The sequence below is a fragment of the Electrophorus electricus genome, chromosome 10 (genome assembly GCF_041902795.1).
Source record: "Electrophorus electricus isolate QZ-2024a chromosome 10, ASM4190279v1, whole genome shotgun sequence".
NCBI lineage: Eukaryota > Metazoa > Chordata > Actinopteri > Gymnotiformes > Gymnotidae > Electrophorus > Electrophorus electricus.
In genome coordinates, this window is record NC_137506.1 from 21727114 (window position 1) to 21754733 (window position 27620).

Sequence of the window (27620 nt, forward strand, 5' to 3'; positions counted from 1 at the left end):
TTTGTATCATGGATGTGCAGCCGACAAATCTGCAGCAACTGCATGATGCTATCATCCATGGAATGTTTCTAGCACCTTGTTAAGTCCATGCCATGAAGAATTAAGGTAGTTCTGAAGGCACAAGGTGGTCCAACACGGTGCTGTCAAGGTGTACCTAATAAAGTGGTCAGTGAATGCGTATATGTATATAAATTCATAAATTCATGCATCATATATACAGGCATTAAGAATTTCAGTGTTCATGTTTGCATTATAGAAAGAAAGCATATTGGCATGTCAGTGTAAACTGTGACCTGACCAGTGAAGAACAGGCTGGAGAATGTGACAGGGTGATGGCTTACCGTCTGTACAGGGTGATGGCTTAAGAAGAGGTCTTATAGTCTGTAATAGTACAGTTGCTCCTGAAATGCAATGATGATACAGATAAATATAACAAAGTAAGCTGCGATTATTGTGCAAGTTTCTGTTGTTATAGTGACTTTGTTGAGTTTGCTCACAAAGTGCTGGCAGCAAACTCTGTTTGCTCTGCTCGACAGTCTTTGCATATGTGCTGTAGTGATCAGCCTTGGAGCCTGCGTATGTGGCCGCTGGGCTGTGGTCAGGGCTAGCTGCAGAGCTCTTGCTGTGACCTTTTGCATGGTGGGAAAGGTTTGCACCTGTCTGTGCTAATCACAGGCGCGGGTGAGCTGTCTGCTCCAGTGTCAAATCGATTCCACCCTCCATTCTTCCTGCTGCCAGCCGCCCAAGTATTATACTGCTCCACACAGGAATGCATCCACAGGAGTTTAATCTGGTGAACACCATACCCAGAGCCATGTGTCTTAAATGCTTTTTTAAGGTTTTCCTCTATGTCTTATAAGGTTCAAACCCACGTTTGTGTTTGTGTGGGTGGGTGTGTGAATGTCTGCATGATAATCTGCCACAGAGAAACAGTTGACAGCCAGTAACTGCTTGGGCGTACTGGCGATGGCAGAGGCCATGAAATGCACTGAGCTCCACAGCATGGCCAAGGCCTTCGCCCTTCAGAACTTCCCCGAGGTGGCCACACAAGAGGAGATCCTCAACATCTCCAAAGAGGACTTCATCAGCTACCTGTCCAATGACAGCCTAAATGCAAAAGCTGAGGAACTGGTCTATGAGATGGTCATCAAGTGGATCAAGAAAAACCCCTGCAGTCGAGTACAGGTGAGAGTCCCTGGCTCATACCCTCAGCACTGCATTATCCACATCTTAAGACTGATGTTCTAATGCATTTAGGTTGGCCATTTTGTGCCGCATACCAAGAAACTGCTACTTGACCCCACCAGGTTCCTCTGTCCTGAACCCCGGTTTCCATTTGCTCTTCCTCATCTGTGCTCACCTGTTCTCTTTTTTACTCCAAACTCCAAATACCTCTGAACAGAGTTTACATTTTTAGTCATATTACCTTTTTGGGAAGATGATGAAATTTATAATCTCCTGTGTTCAGTAACCTACCTGGCTTTGCAGGGAAGTTTGTTGCAAAACAGCAAAACTGAATGGTGAGGAAAGTTGAAAGCTGAACAGGCTTATTCCCTTGGTCATCTTATTAATGTATTGACAAAAAGTCCTATTTGCAGTGTGTCTATTACAGTATTATGCACCCACTCACTCTACTATATATCAGTGAAAATATGAAATATTAATTGGTGTTAAAATAGAATGAAAAAAGTTTCTGCCCCCATGCCATCTACACTAAGATTAGCAGAAGTTCAAGATTAAATCACTGTTCTGTTGAGCAAGTAATGAGTTTGGGGTAATGTGGCACAGCCTATAAATTATAACTTTCTTCCTCTCCCTAAGATGTTGAAATCTGTGGACATGTTGAGAAAAACTCAAGTAATATGGGCTTTGCATAGATTACTGCAAAGCGATACGTTTACTGTATGTGGGCTGTTTCTGCTGCGTTAACTCTGAGAATGTCTTGTTGATTACATGGTGTAATCTGTTTACGCGCAGGAGCAACTTCTGAGGAGAAGGCCTGAATCAGAGTAAAGCTAGGCATTAACCAGGGAGGGCTGAGCAGTGTCACCGCTGAACCTTCAAGCTGTAGGTGCCAACAGCTGGTACCTACACTTCCTGATAAACCAGTGGAGCTAAGCTCCAGTTTAGCCCAGATTCCAGTTAAAAGAGTAGTATAGTCTTTTTCTAATAGGCTTGCTTCCAGAAGTAGTCTTGGGGTCATCATTTTAAAATTATGCAAAATCTTGCTAATAGAGCTACCTCATATGATCTGTATGTGCATGTAAACTTAGGCAGTTAATGATGACCACCAACAGCTTTTTTACTACACATTCTATATTAGTTCCTTTAATCTCATTTGTACTCCATGAAACTAGTGTGTCTTCTGCTCTGAAATACAGAATATAGTGCTATGCAAGACTATGTCACTATGTCCTTGGATACTTCTAGAAAGTGCAAGTGTATAAATCAGTTGTGTTTGCTTGTGAATAGACATCTGACAGCCAGTTGGCCATACTGTCTGGAGTGGGTAAAACATCATTGTGAAACTGGATCAGCTGGCATGAAAAGGAAGCGATAGAGATTGCTGCAGTGACCTGATGTTTATTTGGCCTCCGCTGAGCAGCAGTCTGGAGGAGGACTCAGTCTGAATTCAGTAGCTATATGCAGTCTTTAGCACCCTGCTCCCGTGGGACTCAGCGCTATGAAAGCACAGATCCAGTGGAATACCAGGGCAGAACTAGAAGAAAAGGCTCTTTATTCACACTTTCCCACCTTCTTCCCAGCTCTTCTTCTCTTCTGAAAAATTTTGATTTTTTCTGCCTCTTTTTTACCCCCCGTATCGAATTGGGTCCCTACGGTTTTGCTGCATTCATTGACTGGCATATCCAAGTTTTACATAACATTTTTTAGGATTTTTGTCCTAGCTGAACTTTGCTTCTGGTTAACTTTCTTCTGTTTATTGTTGTCTTAAACTGCCTATTTGAACTACTTTTGTGATTTATTTTGGTTTTCAGTACTCCTTATGAAACAAAAAGATGTTTTTATTATGTAATCTTGAAAGAACTGTAATATTCACTTATTTTGAATTAGGTTGTTATGTTGCTTCCTGATCCAGTGAGAATAGGTTCAAACCCTTGATTTGATTATAGCAATCACACATGTAATTTGCAATTTCATTAGTTTAACTCTACTGCAATAGCGACTCTTGCATTCTTGCATAATTGAAATATGGAGTTATTTTACATCCAAATTATATCTGAATATGCTGAGTCATGGTTTAAATTGTATAAGGCCATATTGAAAGGTTTTTTTTTTTTTTTTTAACTTCAGTGGTTAGCTGTCTCTGAGATGTTGAATGGAGTTTGAGGCATTTGTTATATGCATTTGGTCGGAATGCAGCTTGATACCGAGTTATAGATGACAGGTCTAACCTGAAACTCCTGGCTGGATATAGATCTTAATAATTGTCTGCTTTACTCTCTGACCGATGGGAGGCCATAGTGGGGAATGAGCCTAGTGCTCCGGTAAAATTGAGAGATGGCTGCCGTTTGAAACCCCAATGGCCTTTCAATCGTGGAACAATGGCAGCCACTTAGCAGCCTGGCCATAGTGCTCCTCTCAGAGCTGTGCTCATGGGTCATGAGCAGCACATCCCACCCCCACCCATCACCATCACCACCACCTTCCCCACACAATCGATTTGGTTCCCTGCGTAACCAGCGTCCACCTCTCCAGAGACGCTCGTGGCTAGTGCTCCTGCCCACTCTGGTTTACAGCAAGATGCAATCAGGCAGCGCTGCAGTCGAGCCTGTTTAGAGCAGCTCATTTTTCACAGCACAGCACTAGCTGCTGTTTCATCTGAACCCCCCATATCTGAGCTCACACATATTATTAGGCAGAAGATGTCAGCAAGTGGGATGGGAAGGGGTTCTCTACTGGGCTCAAATACACATCTCCTTTTATTCCCTAGTAAGGGACGTACCTATTGTATGTGTATAATCTGTCTCTCTTTTTCTTTTTTCCCCAATATACCTTGCTCACCACGAGTCAAGGTCTGTAAGCTCCAGGGTCTGACTCCTCACATCATGCACATTTGTACTGTCTTCTACTTTGTATCTGCACTTGTGTGAGGGTATGAGTCTAATAGTGGAGTCTGTAAGAGTTCATGTGAGTATGCACAAATTGAGTCTCTGTCCATGCATGTGTGTGTGGTATTTGAGTTTAAATTATATTCTCCTTTCTTCCCCACATCTCTGCCCTGTAGCTAAAGAAACAATGTAAGGAGAGCTCACTGAATTTTCACACTGTATTATGATCAGTTCTTAGATTTGCTTAGAGAGTCACATGGCTTCATGATTTATGGCTTAGATAGATACATTTTATATCTACAGGCTATGGAATAAACACCACAAATTTGATTTTGGCTTGTTGTGTTTTGCCCTGGGGATTTCAGTTTGTTATTTGACTTGAAGATAATAATGGAAGCAGAGCGAGCATGTCTGGCCATGAAATAAAATATTAGAGCAGGTTATTGTAACGTCAGTAGTGCATCTGTAAAAGCAGATGTGTGAGCTGCTCATGAAAGGGGTGTTCATGGTTCTACTGAAATAATTGGCCTTTTGCTGCTGTTTCTGAGGCACATACTGATTTTGCTAACACCAAACAGTTAGACACAACCCTTGTTTTGAACAGCCATAACTGAATGATTTCAGTAAATATTCCAAACTATCTTGGAAAAAAGCAAAGGATGTCTGGGCCTTTGCACCATTCAAACATTTTTATTTTAGATATTATTTATCATTATTATTTATTATTATTATTATTATTTATATTTTATATTAATGTGTAAGCATTATTTGCATTATATGAATTATTTGCAGTTATTAAATTTGGTTTTATGTTGTAGCACCTTATGTTAAAAACATCTGTTGACAAATGTATATGGTCATCAGGAACTAGAAAGCAGTTGCCCTTTTCAGAAGTGTACAAAAATATGAAGGAACATAGCTGTTCCAGTTCATATTTGTCTTATCTCTTCAACCTCAAAGATAGAAAAGTATATGAAAAACACAGATCTTGGCAGCTAAACTCACAAGGCGTGACTTATTTTGCTGGATCAAAAACAGTGCAGGATCCGGATGGACTGTACAGTTTGCAGGAGGACATAGCTTTAGACAAGCATAAGCTCTTAGTTACTAACTTCAGCTCCCAACAGAGACTCCGGTACAGCTCCTAGTTCAAAATAGCCATAAAACACTTTTTTTTTACAGATTTTTATTGCCAACATGGTGAACGTATGGGAATTTGTGGTCTTTATTGCTAACAGACTTAAAAGAGCACTCTGCATTCTGTGTGACTCTAAGCTATTTGCATGAGCAAAGGCCCTATACATCTGCTAATTCCTGCACTTCCAGTATGTGTACCTGTCCTAGGAGTGAGCCGCACTTGACCTTGTTGCTTATGCTTCACCTCCTTTAAGAACAGTTCAGGCAGTCTTCACAAATCAAATGCAATTCAATGCAAAGCAATGTTAGCCATCATTCATCCTTTGATAGTGAATAACACTGGATTTTTCTTTCTTTCATTTTTTCTAGACTTGGAGCATTCTTATCTCAGTCACATGTATGCTATAGTCCAACTCCCCCATGTTGGACATTCTTTCAGATAGGCTCAGTCAAAGCAGAGGCAGAACTGCAAATGGGTTATTTGATCATATAGCCGATAAGCCTTGATTGCTTCTGCAGAGTAGAGAATGAGTGTAATCCAGAGGGATTTCAATTCAGGTACAGCTGCCTACAGGTTTTGTTTGTTTGTGTAATATATATATATATATATGGGCTTTATTTTATTCACCATGCTGGTGTTGAACCTCCCTCTCTGAAATGCCAGATAGATAAACTATCTGAATATGATGGTGCAAATCTTCCTAGATAGGCTCTCACCTGGGACTCCATAGAAATGCCACCAGAACACCCACATCTCTGACCTTTATAGTTCCTGATTTAGACCAGTCTCAGACTACCAGTCCCTGCACATCTAAATGAGAATGTGTGTTGAAGGCCAATTTCTGTGTTAGTTATTTTGGTGCTACACTTCTGGTAGTCTTATAATGCGCCTGACGCATTTGCTTTTTGAAATCCGTTGCTGACAAAAGTGGTGGTGGTATGGGGGACATATTGAAAAGCCACACCAGATGGTAGCCATGTTGCTTTGTGTTTACAAGTTTCCCCTGATGAGGACAGAGCCACAGTGGAGACGTGTTGGAACAAGGAGACATTCAGAGATGGTATTGTTCACCATGGCAACCCCCCTCCCTCTACTGAGCTGTAAAAGGGACTTTTGGAAATGTTCACCTGTACTCTGTGCTGTTTCGCCTGCTTATTATCACCCAGCTGCTGCCATAAAAAGCTACTCGGCCATGCTGGCATTTTTGATTACTGGGTAATTGGTGCTGAAGTTTATTATGTGGGTTTAACAGCAAGTCCAGACCTGCTGTGGGCTCTTTAGCCATTGTGCCTTCTCTGTGATAGATTGGCTTTGAAAGCGTAATCTATTTATGTTGATTTAGATGCATAGTTGGCTGTAAACACATCTTCTCTGGCTCTAGTTAGGAAGCATTTACTGGTTTTGCATCTCCTCCACTATAACACTGCGTGCAGACTGAGTATGCTGTCCTGTGTCCTGCACTGTGGCTGAATGGCTCTTTCTTTTGCAGCATGCATCAGAGCTGCTGGCTGTGGTGCGTCTACCCTTCATCCACCCCAGCTATCTGCTCAACATAGTGGACAACGAGGAGCTGATCAAGTCCTCGGAGCCATGCAGAGACCTGGTTAACGAGGCCAAGCGCTACCACATGCTACCCCACGCCCGGCAAGAGATGCAGACACCAAGGACTCGCCCGCGACTCTCTGCAGGTGCGCTCTCGCCTCACGTCACTGTGCAGGAGCCTCACACACCATCACTGTGTGATCTGTAGAATTGCACTGGACACCATCTGTCATGACCTGTTTCCTCACTTCTAGCTGCATCTGGCTGAACTACAGTGTAGGATGGCATGTATAGCTAGCGTGATATTACTCATTTTTTTGTGTAAAACACAATGGGATGATTTCTTTTGAAGCCTCAGCCATGCTGCCCAAGTCTGCTACTGCTGATCTCCTAGGAGCTGCGTAGAGCTGTAAAGCCAGTGGATCCCTGTCATCTCATGTAAGCACATGCTAGTGCAGTTAAATGCAGTGTCTGGGGTTCAGTAGGTCGGTAGTGGGCATCGCACCACCTGCGCTTCTTATTACTGTCGGTAAATTTCACTGATATGTACCCAAGAAAAGATGTGCTGTGTGGAGCCATTAGCTCTGGAATTTCCATCCCAAAGGTCTGAGTCCACAGCTGCTCAGGAAAGTAGGCCTGTAATCTTTTCATTATTTAAAGGTAAATTTACAGTGTTATACCTCTGGACCACATTTCGTTATTATGCTGCCTAATACATTTACTTGAACTTGGTCAAAATGTGTGCGACATCTTGGCATGTGGGTGAATTCAGCTGAAGGATGTGTAAGAGAATTTGCTTCAAAAGTAGCAAAGCTAAACTAATTTGCTCACTTGACCTCAGGCTAAAGGTCTTCCTCCTAAGGGCATTTCCACCCAATTTTTCACACACTCTGCCATGATGTTTTTTGTATTGGATGCTCCATGCACTCCTGTCCAACCTGTGATTATCAGAACATGCTCCAGTGCATTCTGACTCAGCGCTGACTGCATGCTGTCCTTTCAAAGCCAGTTAATCCGCTCTAATCAGCAGAGGCAGTGCGGCAGGCCCCCGACACCTCCTGTAATTCCCCGTCTCGTTGGGTTTTTCAGTGGGAGAGTCCTAGGGGCAGGTGGCCCCCTCCCACAGCAGGGGCACAGGAATGCCATGGATCCCAGATTACCAAACCCGGCCTGAGCATTGGGCAAGATTAATGCTGTGCTCTCTCGCTTATGCAGCAGTGTAGCCAGGGGCAGCAATGAGCAGCTGGACGGCGGGCAGAGCCAACCAGTGGTGGGGAGTGAGCATACCTCCCTGGCACGGCTGTCACAAAGCATTTGATGGATGGAGGTGGCAGTTTCCCACTGGTCCTGAGGTGTGGAGAATGGGCAGCATTTGCAAAGGAGGGACTGCTGTTTCTGTGCCCTATAAAGACAGTGTGACTCAGTAGGCTGGAGGACCTCTACATCAGCCAGGTCACGCCGTAGCTGAGCCTTAGCCTTGTGACTATGCCAGGCATGTGAAGACCATTGCAGTATGCAAGCAGATGGGCATGCTACTTGGCAGTAATGTACAGGCCTGATATTCTCTACCTATGCAGGAATACTTCTTGTGGTACACCTTTTCAAACACAGTGATTCTGAACATGTGATTTTTCTGGAACACTATAGAAAGAATGATGCGACAGAACAGGAATCATTCTTTTACAGAGCTGAGCTACATTCGGATGTTTCTGCTTTCTTCTGTTGTGAATATTGCCATTTCATTTTCTTCTGCTGTAAAGGGCTGATCCCCTGTATCCTGGCCCTCTGGTCTTGGAGGAGGAATGGATGTCATGAATTTTAATCCAAACATTCGGGGATAAAATCTTGTTGGGTAATCAAACTAACTGAGCCCCGGAGCCCACAGACAAGAATCTCCACAAAGTGAATCCTCTGCTTTATCATCGCCTAAATAAATATATTGGTCTGTGTGGGTCACAGCAGTAGTTGTATGCATCCTCAAGTTAGCCAGTGCTGAGTTTTATCTAAGCTTGTGGTTTTTGTGTCCCAGTCCCTGGGGCTTTCTCCTTCCCTGGGCTTTTTGGCTGCCCATGACTGCCGTTTGTTTTATTAGTTTCACTGATTATGTGAAGTTCTCCCTCGGCAGCTGTGGATGATGTCACTGGGTTGCTTGTTTGCCTTCCTTTTGTCACTTGCTCTACACGGCTGACCGAAAATGGCAGCTCTGAGGCCCATGCTGCCGTGTGAAAGAACTAAGTCACGCAGAGATGGTACTCCTTCCTTCTCCAGCGTAACATATGCATAATTAGGAAAAAAGTCCTAGGCTAGATTGTCAGCCTTTTAAACACTGTAAAATGTACTTTTGCTTTTGCTTCAACTGGCTACCAGGCTCTTCCATCCACTCAAAATGTCAAAACTCTGTGAAAAAGCACTGTGTGTGCATTACATTGGTTCTAGGTTTTGTTTTGTTTTTTAATTATTTCTTTTTTGCATTTTTTCACTGTACCTTGTCCTGCAGGGGTTGCTGAGGTGATAGTGCTGGTTGGGGGGCGACAGGTCATTGGCATGAGCCAGCGCTCGCTGACAGCCGTCACTTGCTTCAACCCCCAGAACAACAAGTGGTACCCCCTGGCCAGCTTGCCATTCTACGACCGCGAGTTCTTCTCAGTCATTTCAGCAGGGGATAATATCTACCTGTCAGGTAATCAAACAGTCTACATGTCACTAGTCATTTGGGAAAAATCACACTGGCGCTTGCTTTTATATTTAGCCTAGTGTGCTGCGCTACCGCAGAGACATTCTCTCCACCTTTCCCGACTTTGCTTGCTGTTGTTTTTTGGGTTGTTTTGTTTTTGGGGTTTTTTGTTTTTTTTAACAGACTCAGTCAGTATTATGAAGCTAAACATAGCTCCCAGCTGACTCTCTCAGTGAAAATATCATTCTTGGTTCCCCGCTGGTTGAATTCATGCTGTAGTTTCAGCTGTGCCATGTGCCGCCCACCGGATTGTAATTGACCACAATTTCACTGGTATGGAAGGACAGTATGGTGCATAAGACAATCATATATCTGCTAAGATCACCATGGTGCTGTCTGAGTACACTGAGGAGTGCTGTAATACAGGATAGCAGGTAGTCCATATACCTGCAGAACATTGTAGCTTTCGCCATTTCTAATTGGGGACATATCTCTTACATTTTTAATTAGTTATTACTAACTAATGAGGCCTATCAAAATGCATGAGGTGTTTTAAAAATACTTATTCCATAAATATAGATTATAGCAGGAAAATGCTACCATTATCGCTTTACACTTTACACTGGCGATAAACATTTTTTTTAACAGGATTTTTGGAGGGTGCCCCTCCAGCAGGGTAGTATTAGAGCAGGTATGTGAAGCAGCCTGATCGCCTTTAGAGCAGGGAGGTGTAAATGGAGACTTGAGTAGTCATTTGTGTTTGGGCTTTGCACCTTCTCCAGGTGGAATGGAGTCAGGAGTCATGCTGTCAGATGTGTGGTGTTACATGTCCCTGCTGGATAATTGGAACCTGGTGTCTCGAATGACAGTCCCCCGATGTCGTCACAACAGCGTGGTTTATGATGGCAAGCTGTACACCATTGGAGGTCTTGGGGTAGCTGGGAACCTGGATAATGTAGAAAGGTATGATGACTGGACTCACTCTCACAAACACACACACACACACATACACACACACACACACACAGACAGTGCCTGCACCTAAATTAAACACACTATCAGAAACCGTGGTGCATTCCAGATAAATGCATGGTCAGCTTTTTCTGAGTTGGTGGCTGATCTGATAATTAGATCTCTGCTAGGGTATTGTGGGAAATGTTTCAGGGATAGGTGACTATGGTACAAGTGCATTGCACAGATTAGATCACATTTTGCTTTGAATACCACAGCTTGGACTATTGCTATAACAAACGGTTATGGCTCTGTAGCTCTGTAGCTCTGTAGCATGTTTTTCTCATTAGCATTGTGGTTTTGAAGGTAATTCAAGCAGTACAGGTACATTAAAACTGTACTTTTGAAAAATGGGAAATATGGATAATAGCACACAGTAGAGAAAATATTTCCTGCTCATGATTAACAAAAAGCTATCTTGCTTGTGGCAATGCTACTTCCAAACTTTGATGTGTTTTGTTCCTTGCTTATTGTGGCGCATTTTCCTGTTGAGTGGACAGACATGATAAAAATAGCTACATATTCTCTTAAAAGCAGCGCATTCGTTTGTTATGCTTATGCTCCAAGAGTTGGCATTCCCTCTGCAATCTTGAACTTATTCCCATTTCTCACAAAGAGAAACAGCACATCCCTGAAATTGACTGGCCTTGTGTATAGACCCATCCGGCCTCGTATATTGCCCACTCCAGGTGTCTGGCCTGCAGTGGATTTGCATGAGTCACTAGTTAATTGACAGAGCAGTGGGGGAGTCATTGGTTACAGAGCAGTGCTTGGTTTGCTGTTCGAAGCTGCTCTAGTGGGATCCTGGGCTCTCTCACTGCCTCCTCTTTTGTGGCCTACTATCTATCTTGCCTTCAGTTTCATGCTCCTGACCATGAAATCTCCTCTGCTCAGAATTATGTCTTCAATCTGTCTCTTTCTCAAGGCCACTAACGGGCCATTCTTAGGGGAGGCCATATTTCTAATCAATTGCAGGGTAATGTGTGTAGCTGTGTCTCACTCGTTTGTTCTCTCTCCCTCTTTTTCCCTCTCTCTTTTCCTGTATTTGTCTCTCTTTCTGGCTCTCTCTCTCCCAACCTTTCTCCCTCACTTCATTTCTGTCTTCCTCTAATTATGTGATAATTCAGCTCCTATTTATACAGCAGTATATAGTATACATATTCTGTTCTGTGGTTGTGATGTAAACATCCCCTAGAGTAAAGCGAAATGTGCTCCAGCAGGAGAAAAAGCCTCATTGCAAGGCCTAGTTAGTGTCCCTCCAGTCCTCTGCTCATCAAACTGCCTGAATGTGTGCTGGCTGGGAGACTTCTAACCTTTTGCCATTTTGAAATACCACACCCCTAGAGGGAAGCCTTGGGCTAGCCAGGGAAGAACTGCGATTATGTCAAGGATGTTCCCTACTCTAGTGTTATTACCAGCACTTACAATTTATTTGGTCTTTGATGATGGATTCTGGACACAGTCACAAAGCCACACTGTTGCCCATATCCAGTAGCTGTTCTGCTTCCTGAGCTCAGAAAGAGAATCACTTCTGCTGAGAGAGTTAGTTCTCCCTGCATGAGTTCTTGTCATGACATGGACACCATCTCATTGCTCTGTGCTACTCCATAAGATCAAAAGTCAATTAAAATACCATGTGTGCTTAAAGAACTGGGCATCAAGGCATTTAGGCATATCTATTTTATACTATTGTTACTATTCTCTTATATAAGATAAAGCTTCCAATATCTAATTGAACTCTCCTTGTGAGCCATATAGAAACATACAGTGCATTATTGCACAGTTTCATGCAGACTTTTCCTTGAGAATCATCAAGTTTTCCCACAACTTTGAGATTGTTTTGAATCCAGATACTCCATTGTGCTCTATCCCAGAGAAGCAAAGCGCGGGGCAGAGGGAATGTCAGTCATTCCCAATCTGGTCTACAAAGGAATCATTAAACGTTGTGTTCGGTAGCCGGCATGCTGGGCCATGGGCTCCCAGAGCCAGCCCAAGCCTGCTAGCATTGTGCCCTGCTGAGATAGCGCAGCCCGCCGTGCTAGCTCCCCACACCACGGGATTAAAGGAACTGATAATTCCTCTTCCTCCTGCGCTGTCATCCTGCTCTCTTTCTCTGAGCTCTCCACGCAGCTCCAGACAGCTGCTTTCAGATGGTCGCCAGCGCGTTTGGGCCGCTACACGGAACTGAAGCAGCTAAGGTGGCAGCAACCATTTCTGACAGTTTGCCTAATTGAAAGTCTCTTTTCCCCTCATGCTTGCTGTTGAAACAAGCGCATCTCACTTCCACCACCCGACTCTCCTCTCACTGCACTGTAGCGTGTCGGTCAGAATGCAGCAGCTGTGTAGTAGCTGCTATCGCTGCCTTCTGCTCTGCAGGACCTCATCCAGCTTTAATAAGTCTCTGCCACTAGGTAGAACATAAAGAAACAAAAATAAAATCCACCTCTAAAAACACCCTATTTATTTAAAGAAATGCTTCACTTTTGACGAATGTGTTTTCAAGTGAAATCCCAAGTGGCTGAGATATATGCGCAATCATCCTAGTATAAAGACTCTTGGAACTAGCATATGGGGAGGCTGCTATCACAGTGTGTAAAGACGGTCTGTTTGGAGAAAAGTGACCCAATCTGACAAAAATGGCAAAATAAGACTCAATACTAAAATCCCAGATTCTACACTGCACTATTCTATACATGAAAAACAGAAAAAATGCAGAAAGAATTTTCCTGTCCATTTTGGATAACTTAAATTATGAACCTAATTTACCATAAAAATCAAATCTGAAGACTTTGATCATAATTTAATCTTCTGTACTGTTATTGTAATGCTCTAATGCCATAATACAACTTCACCATGACTATCTTTATGCAGTACCTTCAGCTAAATGTCAGTTGATGATACTCAAGCTTTTCGAGGCCTGACCTTCAGTGCTTGAACTGAATGAAGTGCTTCAAGGCTTTTTTTACTTATGACATCCATAAACAAATTAGTAGATAGTCATCAAGTTTGAGTGAATTTGCAGCCTGTCCAATTATGTTGCTTAGCCCATAATATCTAGCATCAGTTGCAGACCAGGCACAAACAGCTCAAGGTGTTATCTTTACAGAGACTCATGTACATCATGAACTTGAATCTTACTAGACACGTGCAGATCAGTGGGTCTCAGGTGCTTTGGGGCTTGCCCAAGCTCACGGATGGTTGTGTATCAGATAAGAAACATTGAGTACATGACTATCTCGCATGAATTTTGAGGAAATGTATAATGAGGTCAGATTGGAAGCTATTGATCAGGCATTCCCACAGGCCACTGCATGGAATACAGAGAGGATGAGGCAGCAGACCACAGAGGCAGGTGAGCATGCAGAGAACATATTCTTGAGGCAGGAAGTCCATGTGCAGTCTGGGAAGCCATATTTATAGTGTGGACAGAGATTGGCACGCTCCTGGCATGTGTGTGTGACATAGCTCAGTGTTCGCGGCCTGCATGGCTCTCCTATCCACTCTAGCCCTGAGAGGGCTGTGTGCCGATAATGATGTCAGAGGCGCTGCTAGTCAGAAGCTCTCACTGCCCACCAACTCACTGGACTCCAAAACATAATCTTACAATTTTAGAGCATATTATATTATATATATTGTTAGGCCCAAGACATGATGTGTGATATGTGGGCCAACCCTCTTCTTCCTTCATATCGTCTTACTGTTCTCTCATGCCTGTTTGAATCTCAAGGTGCCCTACACAAATACAATCTCCCTCTTTTTCTGTCTGTCTCTTTCTCTTCCTTTCTCCCCCTTTTTTCTCCCTCCCTCTCTCTCTCTCTCTCTCGCTCTCTCTTTGCTCATTTTCCCTTTCTCCCTTTCCACATGAGGAGACTGCTCAGAATTTAGATAGTTTGTTGGTGATTTTGTGTGGCAACCTTGGCCTGGTTTGTGTCTGTGGAACAGACGCCACTGTTCTAAACCTAAGTGTGGTCAGTTTGAGTACATGAGTAATAGCACGAGTGTATCTGCTACAGCTTGGACAAGGTTATTCCAGGAGCCTGACCACTGCCTTCTTTCTGTATGTCTCTTCTCAATGAATGATTTACCTTGTTCTTTTTGACTTTGCTGATGACCACAAGAAAGATATATGCTAATGGATGCAAAGAAATATGCTAACGGATGCATATGCATAGACACGTTTTGTGCAGCATGTGCTTTGTCAGACTGACTGATCCATACACGGTTAACAAGTGATGCCATAATGCAGATGTGTTTCGAGCTGTCCTTTGGACGGCTGACGAGTGCAGTGCGCATCACCTTGGTTGGCTTGGCAGTAGTGCATGCCAAGTCAATGCTCCATGTGGGGCTTGTCCTATAGAACTGGGGCTCATCCTGCTGTTCAGATTGGAGGGCATTGGCAAGCCTAGTTTACTCCAGCGATCTAGTTTACATCTGTTGATTGAAATGGAAACTCTTTGTTTGCTGTTGATGTATATTGAGTCTGTAAGAATGTTTTTATTTTTGTCTCAGAGATTTAATTAATTTAGAGTGCTATTAGGCTGTCCCATTTTGTAATTAAAACTCAATGTTGATTAGAGAGTTTGTTTCGGAATGCATTAGGATTCTCTTTGCGTGATTTCTCCAGGGGGTTGGTATTGAATAGAGGCTTTTATGGTCACTAAGATATTATTAAAACCTCTGGTGTAAAATAGACCATCAGGAAATCTTAGATTAAGATATATCAACATGTGTGTCACAGGTTTGACCAACCTTAACCACAAAGAGTATTGAGGAGAAGGCAGGCCAATGTGCTGTCGAGCCCCTTGGGCAGTTGCCAACTCACCGGATATTTTACGCTGTGTCTGACCAGTCCAAGTTGCCTTGGGCTCTGCATGTCCCACCCCCAGCCCAGCTGTCTGGGCCAGCACTCTTCTGTGCACTTCTTTAAGTGCTTATTTGATGCCCATGATGGGGTAGAAGATGGGGGTGAGGGGGGGGTTGCATTTCCCCTGAGATGGTTATTCCAGTGACCATGCATTGCAGCATGATGAGTGGTAGGCAGTGTGAGGACAGGTGTAGCTCCAAATACTGGGTGAGACACATACTCTTTATAAGTCCTATAGTGTACTCCACTCCATCTGATAGTTAGTTTCTTAAATCAGAGTAGTACTTGTTATTTATGAAAGTATTGCAAAAATGTAATAATTAGATAAGGGATTTTTATCATGGACTTCTGGGGAGGCGATGTGTGATAGTTTTTGAGCTCATCTTGAAACTGTCATAATCGGATTATGAAAAAAATCCTCTTAGCAATTAGAATTTAATTTGGGCAAAGTTATGCATTATTTGGGTTTGTGTACCTCGGGATCCCTGTATATCCCTGTATCTTTTTATGAACTACAGATAAAGTACAACCATAACCATCAGAGCGGGGTAAAAGCTCACTTTTTAGTAACATCATTTGTTATGTCAAGCTGTAACATTTGTTTAAAAAAAAACAACTCGAAGCCATTATTTCACATAATTAGGTCCTTCCTGCACGACACTGTAAAAGTCATTAAAATAAAGCGGCAGAAGTCAGCTGATAACATGCTCCCTCTGTGTAATTAATGGCCTCTGCCATGAGCCGCTGAGCTGACAGCGACGTAGCGCTGTTCTCCACGAGCTCTGAGACGGAGGCAGCAGCTCTCTGTTCACTCACCATCTGCTTGTGCCATTCCAGTGTCGGCCCAGTTTGTCATACGTAGGGGATCCACTGTTTGCAGCTGCCGCTGCCTGATCCAGTGCGTGACTCTTTGTCATTTCAAGATTGCTTAATTCATTTGGACCTCGATACAGCTGAGGGCTGATCTCTGAGTCCAAGATGGAGTCCTTCTCTGGAGGAGCAGAGATCAGCCTCTGACCCCTAAAACCCCTCCATATCTCTTAAATGTGCCATAAATAGAATGGGCTCATCTGCAGACCTTCTGAGCTCCAAACTGGGCTCTCAGTGCTCCTATTAAGACTGATAATGGTCTGACTCAGTGATCCCAACTCAGTCACTCTCCCTGCTCAATTTTCACCCCACTAACAGGCAATCTCCTCAGCCAAGCCCGATACTCCCCACAGGCCTTCCTCCAGGATTGAGTGCAGGATCTCAGTTTGGAATCTGGACTGCACAGGCCCTCAGTCAGAGCCATGACTTGTATCGGATTGCATAGTCCACACATAGCATCTGCTCTGACCAGAGACTGTATGCAGCAGGATTAGATAAGTTGGAACCCAGAGTGAAATTTAATGATGTTACTTTGTGGGCTCAGAGACTAACAGTGTCTGTCCATGTATTTTTGGCATTTAAATGACCTTAAAAATGGATGCAGGTGCATTCATTTTCGCCTACAGCTAGAGAGGGTGTAACTAAATTCCAGGGGGGGAGAGAATTGATTTGAGTCTGTTTGGCACGCTCACACGTTTCTCTTAATGTATTTCCTTAGCTGTTTACATGCAAATAATGACAGTTAATAATGGAAGTGTTGTGCAGTGTAAGGACACTGACCTGTGAATTTGGTGAAGGAAGGAATCTGGGTATGATATGAGGTAAATTTGATCCTATCAGGAAAAAATAATGATAAAATCCACAAAAGAATATCTAAATATTACACAAACATCACCAATCCTAAGACTGCACCAGGGCCATTTGTGGACCATCCAGTTTTTATCTGAACAGTGACCTCTTCTTGGTTCCTCCAGGTACGACACCATCACTAACCAGTGGGAGACGGTGGCACAGCTGCCCCGGCCTGTGCACTCGGCCGCTGCCACTGTGTGCCGGGGGAAGATCTACGTGTTCGGCGGTGTGAATGAGGCTGGCCGCTCTGCTGGCGTGCTACAGTCCTATGTGCCTCAGACCAATGCCTGGAGCTTCATCGAGTCGCCCATGATAGGTACGATGACCTTCAGTCTCCTGGCTGCCACAGGGAGATCCTCCACACTTGGAAAAGGGTGCACTCTTCACTATTCTGTGCTTTCAGAAATTTCAGTTGGGGTTATTTTTTGTCTTTAAACCTGTATGCTTACTATGCACAGTAATAAACAGGCAGACAGGTTGATGTAAGGTGTAAAAAGCACTCTGTGTACAGGGATACAGGGAGCCAGACCAAGTGCTGTGTGTTCAGGAATATAGTGGCCAGACCAAGGCAAGGTTCAGTGGAACCAGTAAATCAGACAGGTTACCAGGTGCAGTCCAGAGGAGGTGGTTCATTACTGAAAGTCCATTAGGGAAAAAATAACTGTTAAATTAAAACATAAGAGCAAGCAAGAGCAAGCAACGTTCAGGACATCCTCAAACCATTCCTATATGCCATGTCTTTTTGATGTGGAACTCACTCAATCTTTTAATTGTTTGGGTGCTTTATACAAGGAACACTTGGTCTGTATATCCATGAATATCCATGACATGAATGCATTAAATCACACATGCAAGAAAATCTCTACTGAACCAGGTGATGGAGGCCAATTAAGGCTAGCCAGTGTTTGACCAGGAGTGCAGATGTGGTGTTGCAGCTCCCATGATACCTCTGTGTCTTGTATTCCTTGAATTTACCACTTCAGGTGTTCATTTATAGCAGGAGCTGAGTGGATATTCAGGCTGAAAAAATACCAAGATTTTTGCACCCAGTAGCACGTTTTCTGCCCCCCTTTTCTATGACTCACACATTGGCATTGCATAATTCAGCTTATGGGAAGGCATCTGCTTCATTCCACTTATGTGAAAATGTTGTTTCTACTCTGAACTGTACCAGATGCATTCACCCCAAGATGCAGCTCTTTTTAAATCCCAGTGTCTTTGTCGTTTTGTGAGAATGGTAAATGATTTTGGCTCCTATGATCTCAGACGTTCACTCTTTCAACCTCAGATGAATAATTCAAATAAAGTAACACTGTTTATTATATTTAATAATGCGGGTGTCAAAACATGAATTAAAGTTTAAACTATATCCCCATAGTTACACAAGGCATGGAGCATGACAGTATGCAGAAGTAGGTCAATAAAACTACTGTAGTACTGGTTTAGGAATTTGGACTGGATTTCAAAAGGGCAGGTTTGTCATGCCAGTGTGTGTACTACAACCAAGTAATGAACTTGATTATGCTCTGACATCATTCTGACAGGTCAAGCAAGATGTTACAGAAGGTTGGCATAAGGGTGGGAGGGGTTGTGCAGTTAGTAGAGTCAAGTTACATTGTAAACAGCTCCCAGCCAGAGAGGTCGAGAGACAGATGATGGTAGGCAACACCACACACCTCTCATTAAGCTGAACTACAACTTTGACTAAGTAGAACTCTAAGTACAACTCTGCAAACTATAAACATTTCTAAAATATGTTATAAAAATTCTGTTTAATTGGTTTTCTGTTATGCTAAAGTGAAGATTACTCAGATCACTTGAAGAAGCAACCTTTAATTAATAAGCTATAAAATATTTTGGAATCCGATCTTATCCTCAGTGTGATGAGGCCATAGCAATCTTATACATCAGACAGAGGCCAGTGTGGAACAGGTGAGCTCAGGGCCAGAGAGCATGTGCTCACATTAACCCTCAGCAAGGACAGCCTCCCACGGAACCGCTCCGTGGAAGAGCAGTCATGCTCTGTTGATTACTGCTAAAGGGGTCGGTGATCCACAAAGGGCCTTAGTGATGTCAAGTGGTGTGGCTGTACTTCAGCAGACACGATGAAGTATGCGAGGCCAGTGGCTTGGTCTATGTCTTTAGAGCTGTGGCTCTAGAATGCCTCACTTAGTTTTATCTTAGTCCAGTTTTGCAGATTTGCTTGTATTGTTATTATAATCGATATAATTTTTTTTTTCTATAAGTAGCTTTCATTGCCATGTCATGTGTGTTTTTGCAATAGATTCAAAGAGGTACACATGCATTGAGATAGATACATGAAGTCTCTCTCCATTCTACTTAGCAATATATTTATGCCATGGAAAAGCTTCTAAGCACAGTGCTAAACACTGTTCTATACACTGCTCTGCCTCCACGGCTGCAGTGAAGGTCTTGTCCCACAGTGGATGGACCCTATTACATCCCCTGGTCTCAGTAAGCTATGTTAGAGTGGGTATGCACATGCTATGCTCCCACCTGTCACCTGAGAGCAGTGGTACCAGAGCCAGCCAGCCTCAACCCTCCACCAACCAGGGCAAGGAACCCTGAAAGGAATTTTAGGAAGAGAGCTTGTATAGTGTAGGCTAATACTGTGCATTTACAATATAAATAAACCCCGCTACAGAGCTGTGTCACCCACAGATAGCACTAACGAGAACAAGGAGATGATACCACTGTGCATCCGACATCACAGAACTCAGCAACTTCATTTAACTGTGGAGACGAGGGAAGATAAGCTTAGTTATTAGTTTTTAAGCTGTGTCTGTGTGTAGGCGCAAAGAGAAGGAGACTGACTTCTTTAGGATCCCCTTTTATCAGTTGCACCCCACTGAGGATAGCAGATTAACACTTCGGTTCTCAACAGGGATATAGTGTTGTGTAGCATAGCCAAACACAAACGAAAACAGACAGATTCCGCACATATGTGTGGACAAGCAAAGAGCTGTGTGCTGAAGGGAGGATAAAGTAGAAGTGACCTTAGCTGAGCTCTGGAGACTGTGTCGCATACAATTGAGCCAGCTCAAAGACTCAGGTTTGGCCCACTCTGACTGCAGCGCCACCCAGAGGGCACACAGGGCACTACATTGGGTGTCTATGCTTGGCTACTCAGTCAAATTCTGCTATTCTGCATGTGGGCTTCCATATCACCCATAATTCAACTCCTCCTCAGGAGCTCCTCCAGAACCGAGAGCGCAGGAAATTTAATTAACCATACACAAGTTTTACTCTGGCAGATGAGGTTGAAATCACAGCTGTTGTAGAGTGCGTGATGGTAATTCAGTTATTTTTCTCGCCTCATCAATTATTCATGTGTTCTTCTCCTGCTTATTTGCTCAAAAGGAGTGAATTGCACTGGGCCTCTCGTCGTTTGGAGGAGTGGTGGTATGGATGATCAATGCAAGGTGCACCTCACCGACCTCCTGCCTTTCACCACGCAAAGTTGCTGGTTTTCCATTCGCATAACAAGTGTGATAAGGAGCTGAGAAGAGATCTGTGATGAGCATGCTGTCCAGGATATATATATATATATATATATATATATATATATATATATATATATATATATATATATATATATAACATTGAACACTGCTCTGTATGGATGAATTCTGTAAAAAGATCTATGTATTTTTCTCTAAAATTCTATGTAATTATGTTACATTCTCCTTTGTGTGTTTGTGTGTGTGTGTGTGTGTGTGTGTGTGTGTGTGTGTGTGTGCATGTGTGTGTGCGTGCACATGCCCTATACAGACAACAAGTACGCTCCTGCTGTAACACTCAATGGCTTCATCTTCATCCTGGGCGGAGCGTATGCGAGAGCCACTACAATCTACGACCCAGAAAAGGGCCACATCAAAGCAGGGCCCAACATGAACCAGTCTCGGCAGTTCTGCAGGTGTGGAGAGCAGGCCCCACCCCCAGCCAGGATGCCCAAGCTGTGGCTTGCTCCTGGCTTTACACGTTAACACCTCTCGTTGGACAGCATCCATTTATTCTGTCAGACCACATTAAATCTGCTGCGACTGTAATACATTACATATATTACATTGAGTAAAGTAACTGTCCACATCGCGGGTTGTTGTGACTTGCTTGAGCAGATCCATCAGTGTGACTGGCCTGCCTCTGCTTGTCTGTTTCTGAGGTAGAGCACCTAAGCAGTGTATTACCAACAGCATTAAAAGCGCCACAACCTCTCATTTGCACTTGACCTGTCACTTTCTCCATCCAACCACTTTTCATATCATTAGGCATATCAAAGCCTTTATCTGCTGATTGTGTGAAAGCCACTCATCTAGGGAACACCCGAGTGTGTTGAAAGGTTCTAGCTCTCAGGCTGTTTGCTCTCAGGTAGATATGAAAGGTACTGTTAATTTGATTAATTTGGTCTTTTAGGTGGGAAAAACATTTAAAACATCTGGAATCCTGTATCACTAACCACATCTTTTTGCCCATATTCTAAGAAATCGTGTCCAAAATTAGTAATGACATCCAGAATGCTGATGTAAGAAAAGCTGGAACAAGCTCACTGATAAGGTGATGTTTCTTCAGATAAATTAAAAAAAGAAAGAGAATAAGAGACAAAAAGAGAAATGGAGGGAGGGAGCTTTCTACACATAAGAATTCACTTCTGGTCCCCTGGGTTAGGCTTTGCACTGTCTCCTTTGTTGATTGGTATTCACAGCACAGAGAGTAATTAGCTCCCTGCCAGATCAAGCGTAGATGAGCCACAGAGCAACTGCATATACAAAACCTCAATACATGTCTGCATGTTTGTCTGTGTTTGCATGTATGTGTATGTATGTATTTGTGTGTGTGTGTGTGTGTGTGTGTGTGTGTGTGTGTGTGTGTGTGTATACGTGTGTGTGCATGTGACTACATTGTATGTATGCCTTACAGTTCATTTGTGTCAATATGTGTATGTGTATACATGCGTGTAGACGTGTGCGCATGTGTGACTGAACGTGTTGGCATATTTGTATATTTTATGCGTGTCTGCATGTGCATCTGTCTGCATGTGTGTTTATGTGTGTAGGCCTGTGCATGTGCATGTACACATGCCTCTACACATCTGCCATGTTTTTCTGAAGCACATGCTCTGTTTCCAAGGCACATCAAATCCAGTCACACCACTAAAAGTTTCTGGCATTTTGAAACTGAGGTTCAAAAATTAACAATGCAAAAAACAGGAGATGGGGAAATAAATTATTTATTCTTCCTTGAGCACATCTGCTCCAAATAATTTTATGGGGCAGCAATCTACCACCCTGCAGAGTCCTGCTCTAACCGCTAACACAGCTGATCCGTTTAATCGAGGCCTACAGCAGGATCTCAGTGTGAGAGGCAGGTGTGTTGGATGCTGTGTGAACACTGCAGGGTGGTCGGGGGCTGTGAGTAGAGCTGGAGCTGGGAACCCCCCCCAAATCCTCCGCTACTGACAGTCTTCTTCTCTCCTCCGCTCTCTCTCCCCACCTAGCGCCGTGGTACTGGATGGGAAGATCTACGCTACAGGAGGCCTTGTGAGCAGTGAGGGGCCTGCTCTGGGGAACATGGAGGCCTTTGACCCCTGCACCAACACCTGGACGCTGCAACAGAGCATGCCCTGCCCCCTCTTCCGGCATGGTTGCGTGGTCATTAAGAAGTACATCCAGAGTGTCTGACACCTGGACCCCTCGCGTGCCAATGTGACGCCAACATCTCTGCCGCACCAGCGCCCTCGTGTGCATTCTTGCTCCCCCTCACTGCCCCCAGATTACCAGGGTGATACTGACACAGTTTATGAAGTCTCTCTTCTGTCTGTCTCTCTCTCACACACACACTCTCTCTCCCTCAACTGTCTCTCATTCTGTTATTTCATCACCTCTTTCTCTCCCACTCTCACCCATAAGGAATGTAGAAGCTAATCCTTGCTGTTTGGCACAAACGGGCTCGGTGCCTTAGTGAGGCGCCTTCGGGTAACATATCTCACCTCATGCTGCTGGCACTGGAGGTCTGGAGTGGCACTAGTCTTAATGCTCCATTGCCACTTTAATTCGAGACAACACCTGCTCTCTCTCCCCTCCTCTCTCTCTCTCCCCTCCTCTCTCTCTCTCCATGCTCTCTTTTTCTATTTCTGATCAAATTTCAGTCATTTGTGTTGGTTCATTGTTGACTGACTTCTTTTTTTTTACTGTTCATAAATGTTCTTTTAGTAGAAATGCAGTCACGTTTTATTCATTAGTGTCACTGTTTATTTCTACTTTTCTGTTGTTGGTGCAGATAAAATCAGCCCAGCTCCAAGTGGAATGATGTGAATGACATATTTTGGTAACAATGGAGGAAAAGTTTAGTTTATTTATTCAGTGCTGAAACTTGGGTTGCATGAGCAATCTGATGTGATAGCTCTTACTTTTACCATAGTGACAGTTAGATATATAAAAGGAGTGTGTTCATGTCCAACGTGAAAAAGCATTCCTTTTCCAGGACCTCAATCTGGAACCATAGTACTGCTGGAGACACCTACTGATTTGACTGTTTCTGTTCATCCTAATGACTTCAGGACAGCCAAAGGCCTCAATTATGGACTGCTGGGCTCCAAACGGGATTGCTCTGGGATGTGAAGTTTTGTCATGGACTGCTGCACTTTTGTCTTGCACTCTGCCAAAGCACAAATGATCTGGAGCTCGGAGGGAAAATAGGATTTTCTTTTGCCTTTGTTCCCTGGGCATCACTGTTTGCCAACCAAGCCCACTGACTGAGGCCTGCAGGACACTTGGCACACTGTTGGAATTGAACAGGATTCTCTGGAATTTAGAGGGAGAAAAATTATATTGTTTATTTTAGGAACTTAAAATGATTACAATTGTTTTTAGACAAATGTATAGTATGTTAATGAAATATTATGTACAAAAAATGAGCAATTGATCATTGCCATATGGCTATTATTGTTTAAATTAATGAGAATACCTCATCATTAATTATAACAATAATAATTATGGAGAATACAATGTTGATTCATAACAATGACTTGTGTTTTCTCTTAACTCTACTGAGTATAATTGTTGTGCTTTTCTGCATTATGAATACAAGTAATGAGTGTGTATAAATGGATATTTGATGGATGGGAAAGTCCAACAAAATCATGGCTGTCCCTTATGCAGGGTTGATGGACAGGAGATATTATAGGCTTTCATGATGTCTATCTAAACTTCAGAAACCAAGAAAAGAAGCAGAGTGTTACTATCATGGAGCCACTGTCATAGTTTTGCTCAGTAATATTTATGAAAGGCAAGGTTATAGATTTTTTTTCAACACAATATGTTGGTTTCATCGTGCTACCATCATGGCTCTGACATGCTTACAAATCTCTTCTTCTATGAGCAGAAAGCAGGATCACAAAGAGACATGCTGCTGGCCTTGTGACAGCACACTCACACTCCTGTTTTCTCAACTTCTCCCAACACCTCAACCCACTTACTCTAGTACCAACACTCAAGCCCCCGGTGCAATATTTTGTGAAATGGAATAGTTAATTTCCTCTCTACTATTTTATCAGCCTCCTCTTGTTTACACCAGGTTGCACTGGCTCTTGCTGTTAGAAAGTCTGGTGCTGGTAAGTGGGTGGTGGGGTCTAGGTCTGGTGAGTTTATAGGGTGGGTGGTGGGGTCTGGTCCTGGTGAGTTTATAGGATGGGTGGTGGGGTCTAGTCCTGGTGAGTTTATAGGGTGGGTGGTGTTGTCTGGTCCTGGTGAGTTACAGGGAGGGTGGTGGTGTCTGGGCCTGGTGAGTTTATAGGACAATTGGTGTGGTCTGAGCTGACTGTGCTTCTCCTAGCTCCTGCACCTGTTCAGCCCTACGCCTGCAGCCTCTCTGCCGACTCGAGTAGCATTCAGCCATCAATCATAGCCAGCCATCAAACCCGTGCTGGTATTTAAATAAACTAGGCCAGTGCTGGGAGAGCTCGTGCCTTACGTATGTGCTCACAGCACTGCTCTGATCTGTGCATTCCTCTGAAAGGCTTGCTGTTGTTTTGCGACATGCACGTCTTGAGTACAGCCTTACTGCCCAAGACTCTGCACATTTGTTGAGGTTCACTGCGTGTGCCGAATATGTCTGGCTGCGAAGAGACACCTGTATTGTGGCATAATTGATTGGTGCTTCTTTTCTTTCTTAGCATTCCCTGCTGAAGATGGGAGCAGTTGTACCAATGCTTTATGCAGATTTGTCTTCTGTAGTGTAGTTTGATAGCTCCCTTTCTTTGAGAAGGGACAAAGCATTGCTTGGTGTTTGTACTACATGTAATAGTGATGCACATAGGGTAGCGAAAATGCTACCGCAACATGAAAAACATTCTGTTTTTTAAAAGGTGATTTTAAATGCCAGAGTTACAGTTAAAGCCAGTGGAAAAATCCATTATTGTGTTTGAATACCAAGGGGCTAGGTTGCCTGGAGGGGGATTCAACCAAAATGCTTCAAGTGAGAAGATAATGATTTTGTTTTTGTTAACAGTGCATTTGGAGACTGTATTAGTCACTGAGGGAAAGTATGCCGAATGTTCATGATTTTTTAAACAATATCTTATAATGAGCTGTGGCTGTACTACAGACCCCAGTACTGGCATTCTGCAGAGTTCGGTTGGAAAATCAGACTCTCGATCCAAGGACATGTATTGTCCCTGAAGCTTGTTCCAGTCATTTCCTTACTGAATTATTTACATTATGTAACTCTTGCACCAATTATGATACAAACCAGTCACATGTTGCATGATTTTTTAAAACTCCTTTCATTTGGTTATTTGACTCCTAAAAGAATTTGTGCATTTCATATTTGTGTGAAACATTTAGTTAAGACTTTGCTTCTGATCCTGGCGAGCCTTTGAACAAATCCATTAACTCATTTGTGTATTCTCACATTAATGTATCTCATTAAAACCATTTTTCCTATCTGAAAAGGGAATGACTGCCTGTACGGACATGAACACCTTTCTCTAAATAAGAGCCACCCTCCTCAAAGTAAAAGGCAGAATCACTACTAGTCCAACTGGAAAATATTTGTCCAGTTAGGAAATTTAGGTGCAGTACATTACACTCACTGGATTTGGTTGTCAGTATGGTTTGAAAAGATGGCTCTTTGGTGTCAGTCATTTCATGTTAGAACGTCACATTTTTCTTTGTGCAGACAACATCCTTTCACTTGATCTCCATTCATGCAGGCAGCTTAGCAGTAATTAAGTGCTAAATAAGAATGTTAGTGTTTGACTGTTTAGAGTGGTGTACGACAAAGATGTCTGAGGAGTTGGTCTGTGACCTTCAGCTGAAAAGCAGAGCTGTTCGATAATGGAAATGTGATGACCGATGAGCCTGGGTAATTATTCCCCTATGCAAGTTTTTTTTAATATTTTTTTTCATAGGTACTGCTGTCACGTTTAGATATGTTTGCTTCATATTCCTTGTAAAATATGTGATATCTGAGTCTATCCTGAATGTTGAATGTAGAATACCCAGTGAATTGTTGTATTCAGTTGACCTGCAGTAATATTAGTTTGCACAATTAATGATTATCCAAAATGTTGAGTAGGAACATTTTGTTCCCTCAGCTATGTAAAGTGCAGGTTGAATATAGTACATCACTGCCTCCGTGTGATTTCAATTAAGCCCTTTCAATTAAGATTTAGCCATCTCTGATTGGCTGAATGTGGCACCGAGTTCCCCACACTTAGTCTGAACTCTGCTCCTTCATAATGCCATTCATTCAGATTTAGCTTGTGTGGCCAGTGTTGTTGAGCACAGATGGAGGATAGTTAGGAAGACCCTGGACCCAAGCATGCACCTGTCTGCTATGGCAGGCCAAGCCACTTTGTCCTTGTACAGGACTGAGGAGGCCCATGTTCTGGGCTCCTATCTGCTGCCTCCTGTCTGACACATTGGGGATTGGTTCAGAGCAACAAGGGATATTGCTGTGGGGCCAGGCACCAGAGTCCAGGTAATGATGCAAGGACAATTTCACCTTGGCCTCAGGCTGCATAGAGTTGGCTGGGCTTGGATGATCAGTAGGAGACACAGCTAGGCCTGGAATGAACACTGTTTTAATACTCTGCACTATAAAACTATTTTATGGCAACAGTAATGATTTTGGATTATAATCCAGTTTGGTATACAGGAGTGCAGTTCAGATAACAAAAATGAACATTTTAAAAAAGATTTTTTAAAAAACTATGACAGAACAAATTAAATCATTAGAGCTTGCTTGAAAATGCAACCATTTTAAAAGCACATTAATGAGCATTGAGTCAGAACAAAGCTTGTTTATTTTAGTCTTCCATTCTTCTCTGCCTGCCAGTGCCTAGACACATGCATAGTGCTTGTAGTGTCTAGTTTGAAACAGACTGAAAGATTCACTGTTTATAATACATATGTTTTCCAGAAAGAAAAAAATGCATGTATGAACTAGTCAGTTGTACATGGTGTAGCAACAAAGGATGTTGTAGCACATGGTCATATGGGAACTCATATGGGAATTTGGCCAGGTCGAATTCTGTTTACAAGAAGGAGCCTTCTAGGATAGAGGATGTAAACTGCAAAC

The 27620-nt window shown here is 43.1% G+C and overlaps 1 protein-coding gene across 3 annotated transcripts in view; it reads left to right on the forward strand.

The window, feature by feature from the left end:
• Window positions 1–24062, forward strand: part of LOC113572676 (kelch-like protein 29) — a 65470-nt gene extending 41408 nt beyond the window's left edge. For all 3 annotated transcript variants that reach the window (XM_027002441.3, XM_035532992.2, XM_081721118.1), the window contains 7 exons: window positions 926–1185; window positions 6698–6896; window positions 9248–9430; window positions 10207–10387; window positions 17144–17337; window positions 20814–20958; window positions 22537–24062. In XM_027002441.3, coding sequence (XP_026858242.2) covers window positions 926–1185; window positions 6698–6896; window positions 9248–9430; window positions 10207–10387; window positions 17144–17337; window positions 20814–20958; window positions 22537–22720 — 1346 coding nt within the window. In that variant the 3' untranslated portion in view covers window positions 22721–24062. The remainder of the gene's footprint in view (window positions 1–925; window positions 1186–6697; window positions 6897–9247; window positions 9431–10206; window positions 10388–17143; window positions 17338–20813; window positions 20959–22536) is intronic.
• Window positions 24063–27620: the final 3558 nt, after the last annotated feature.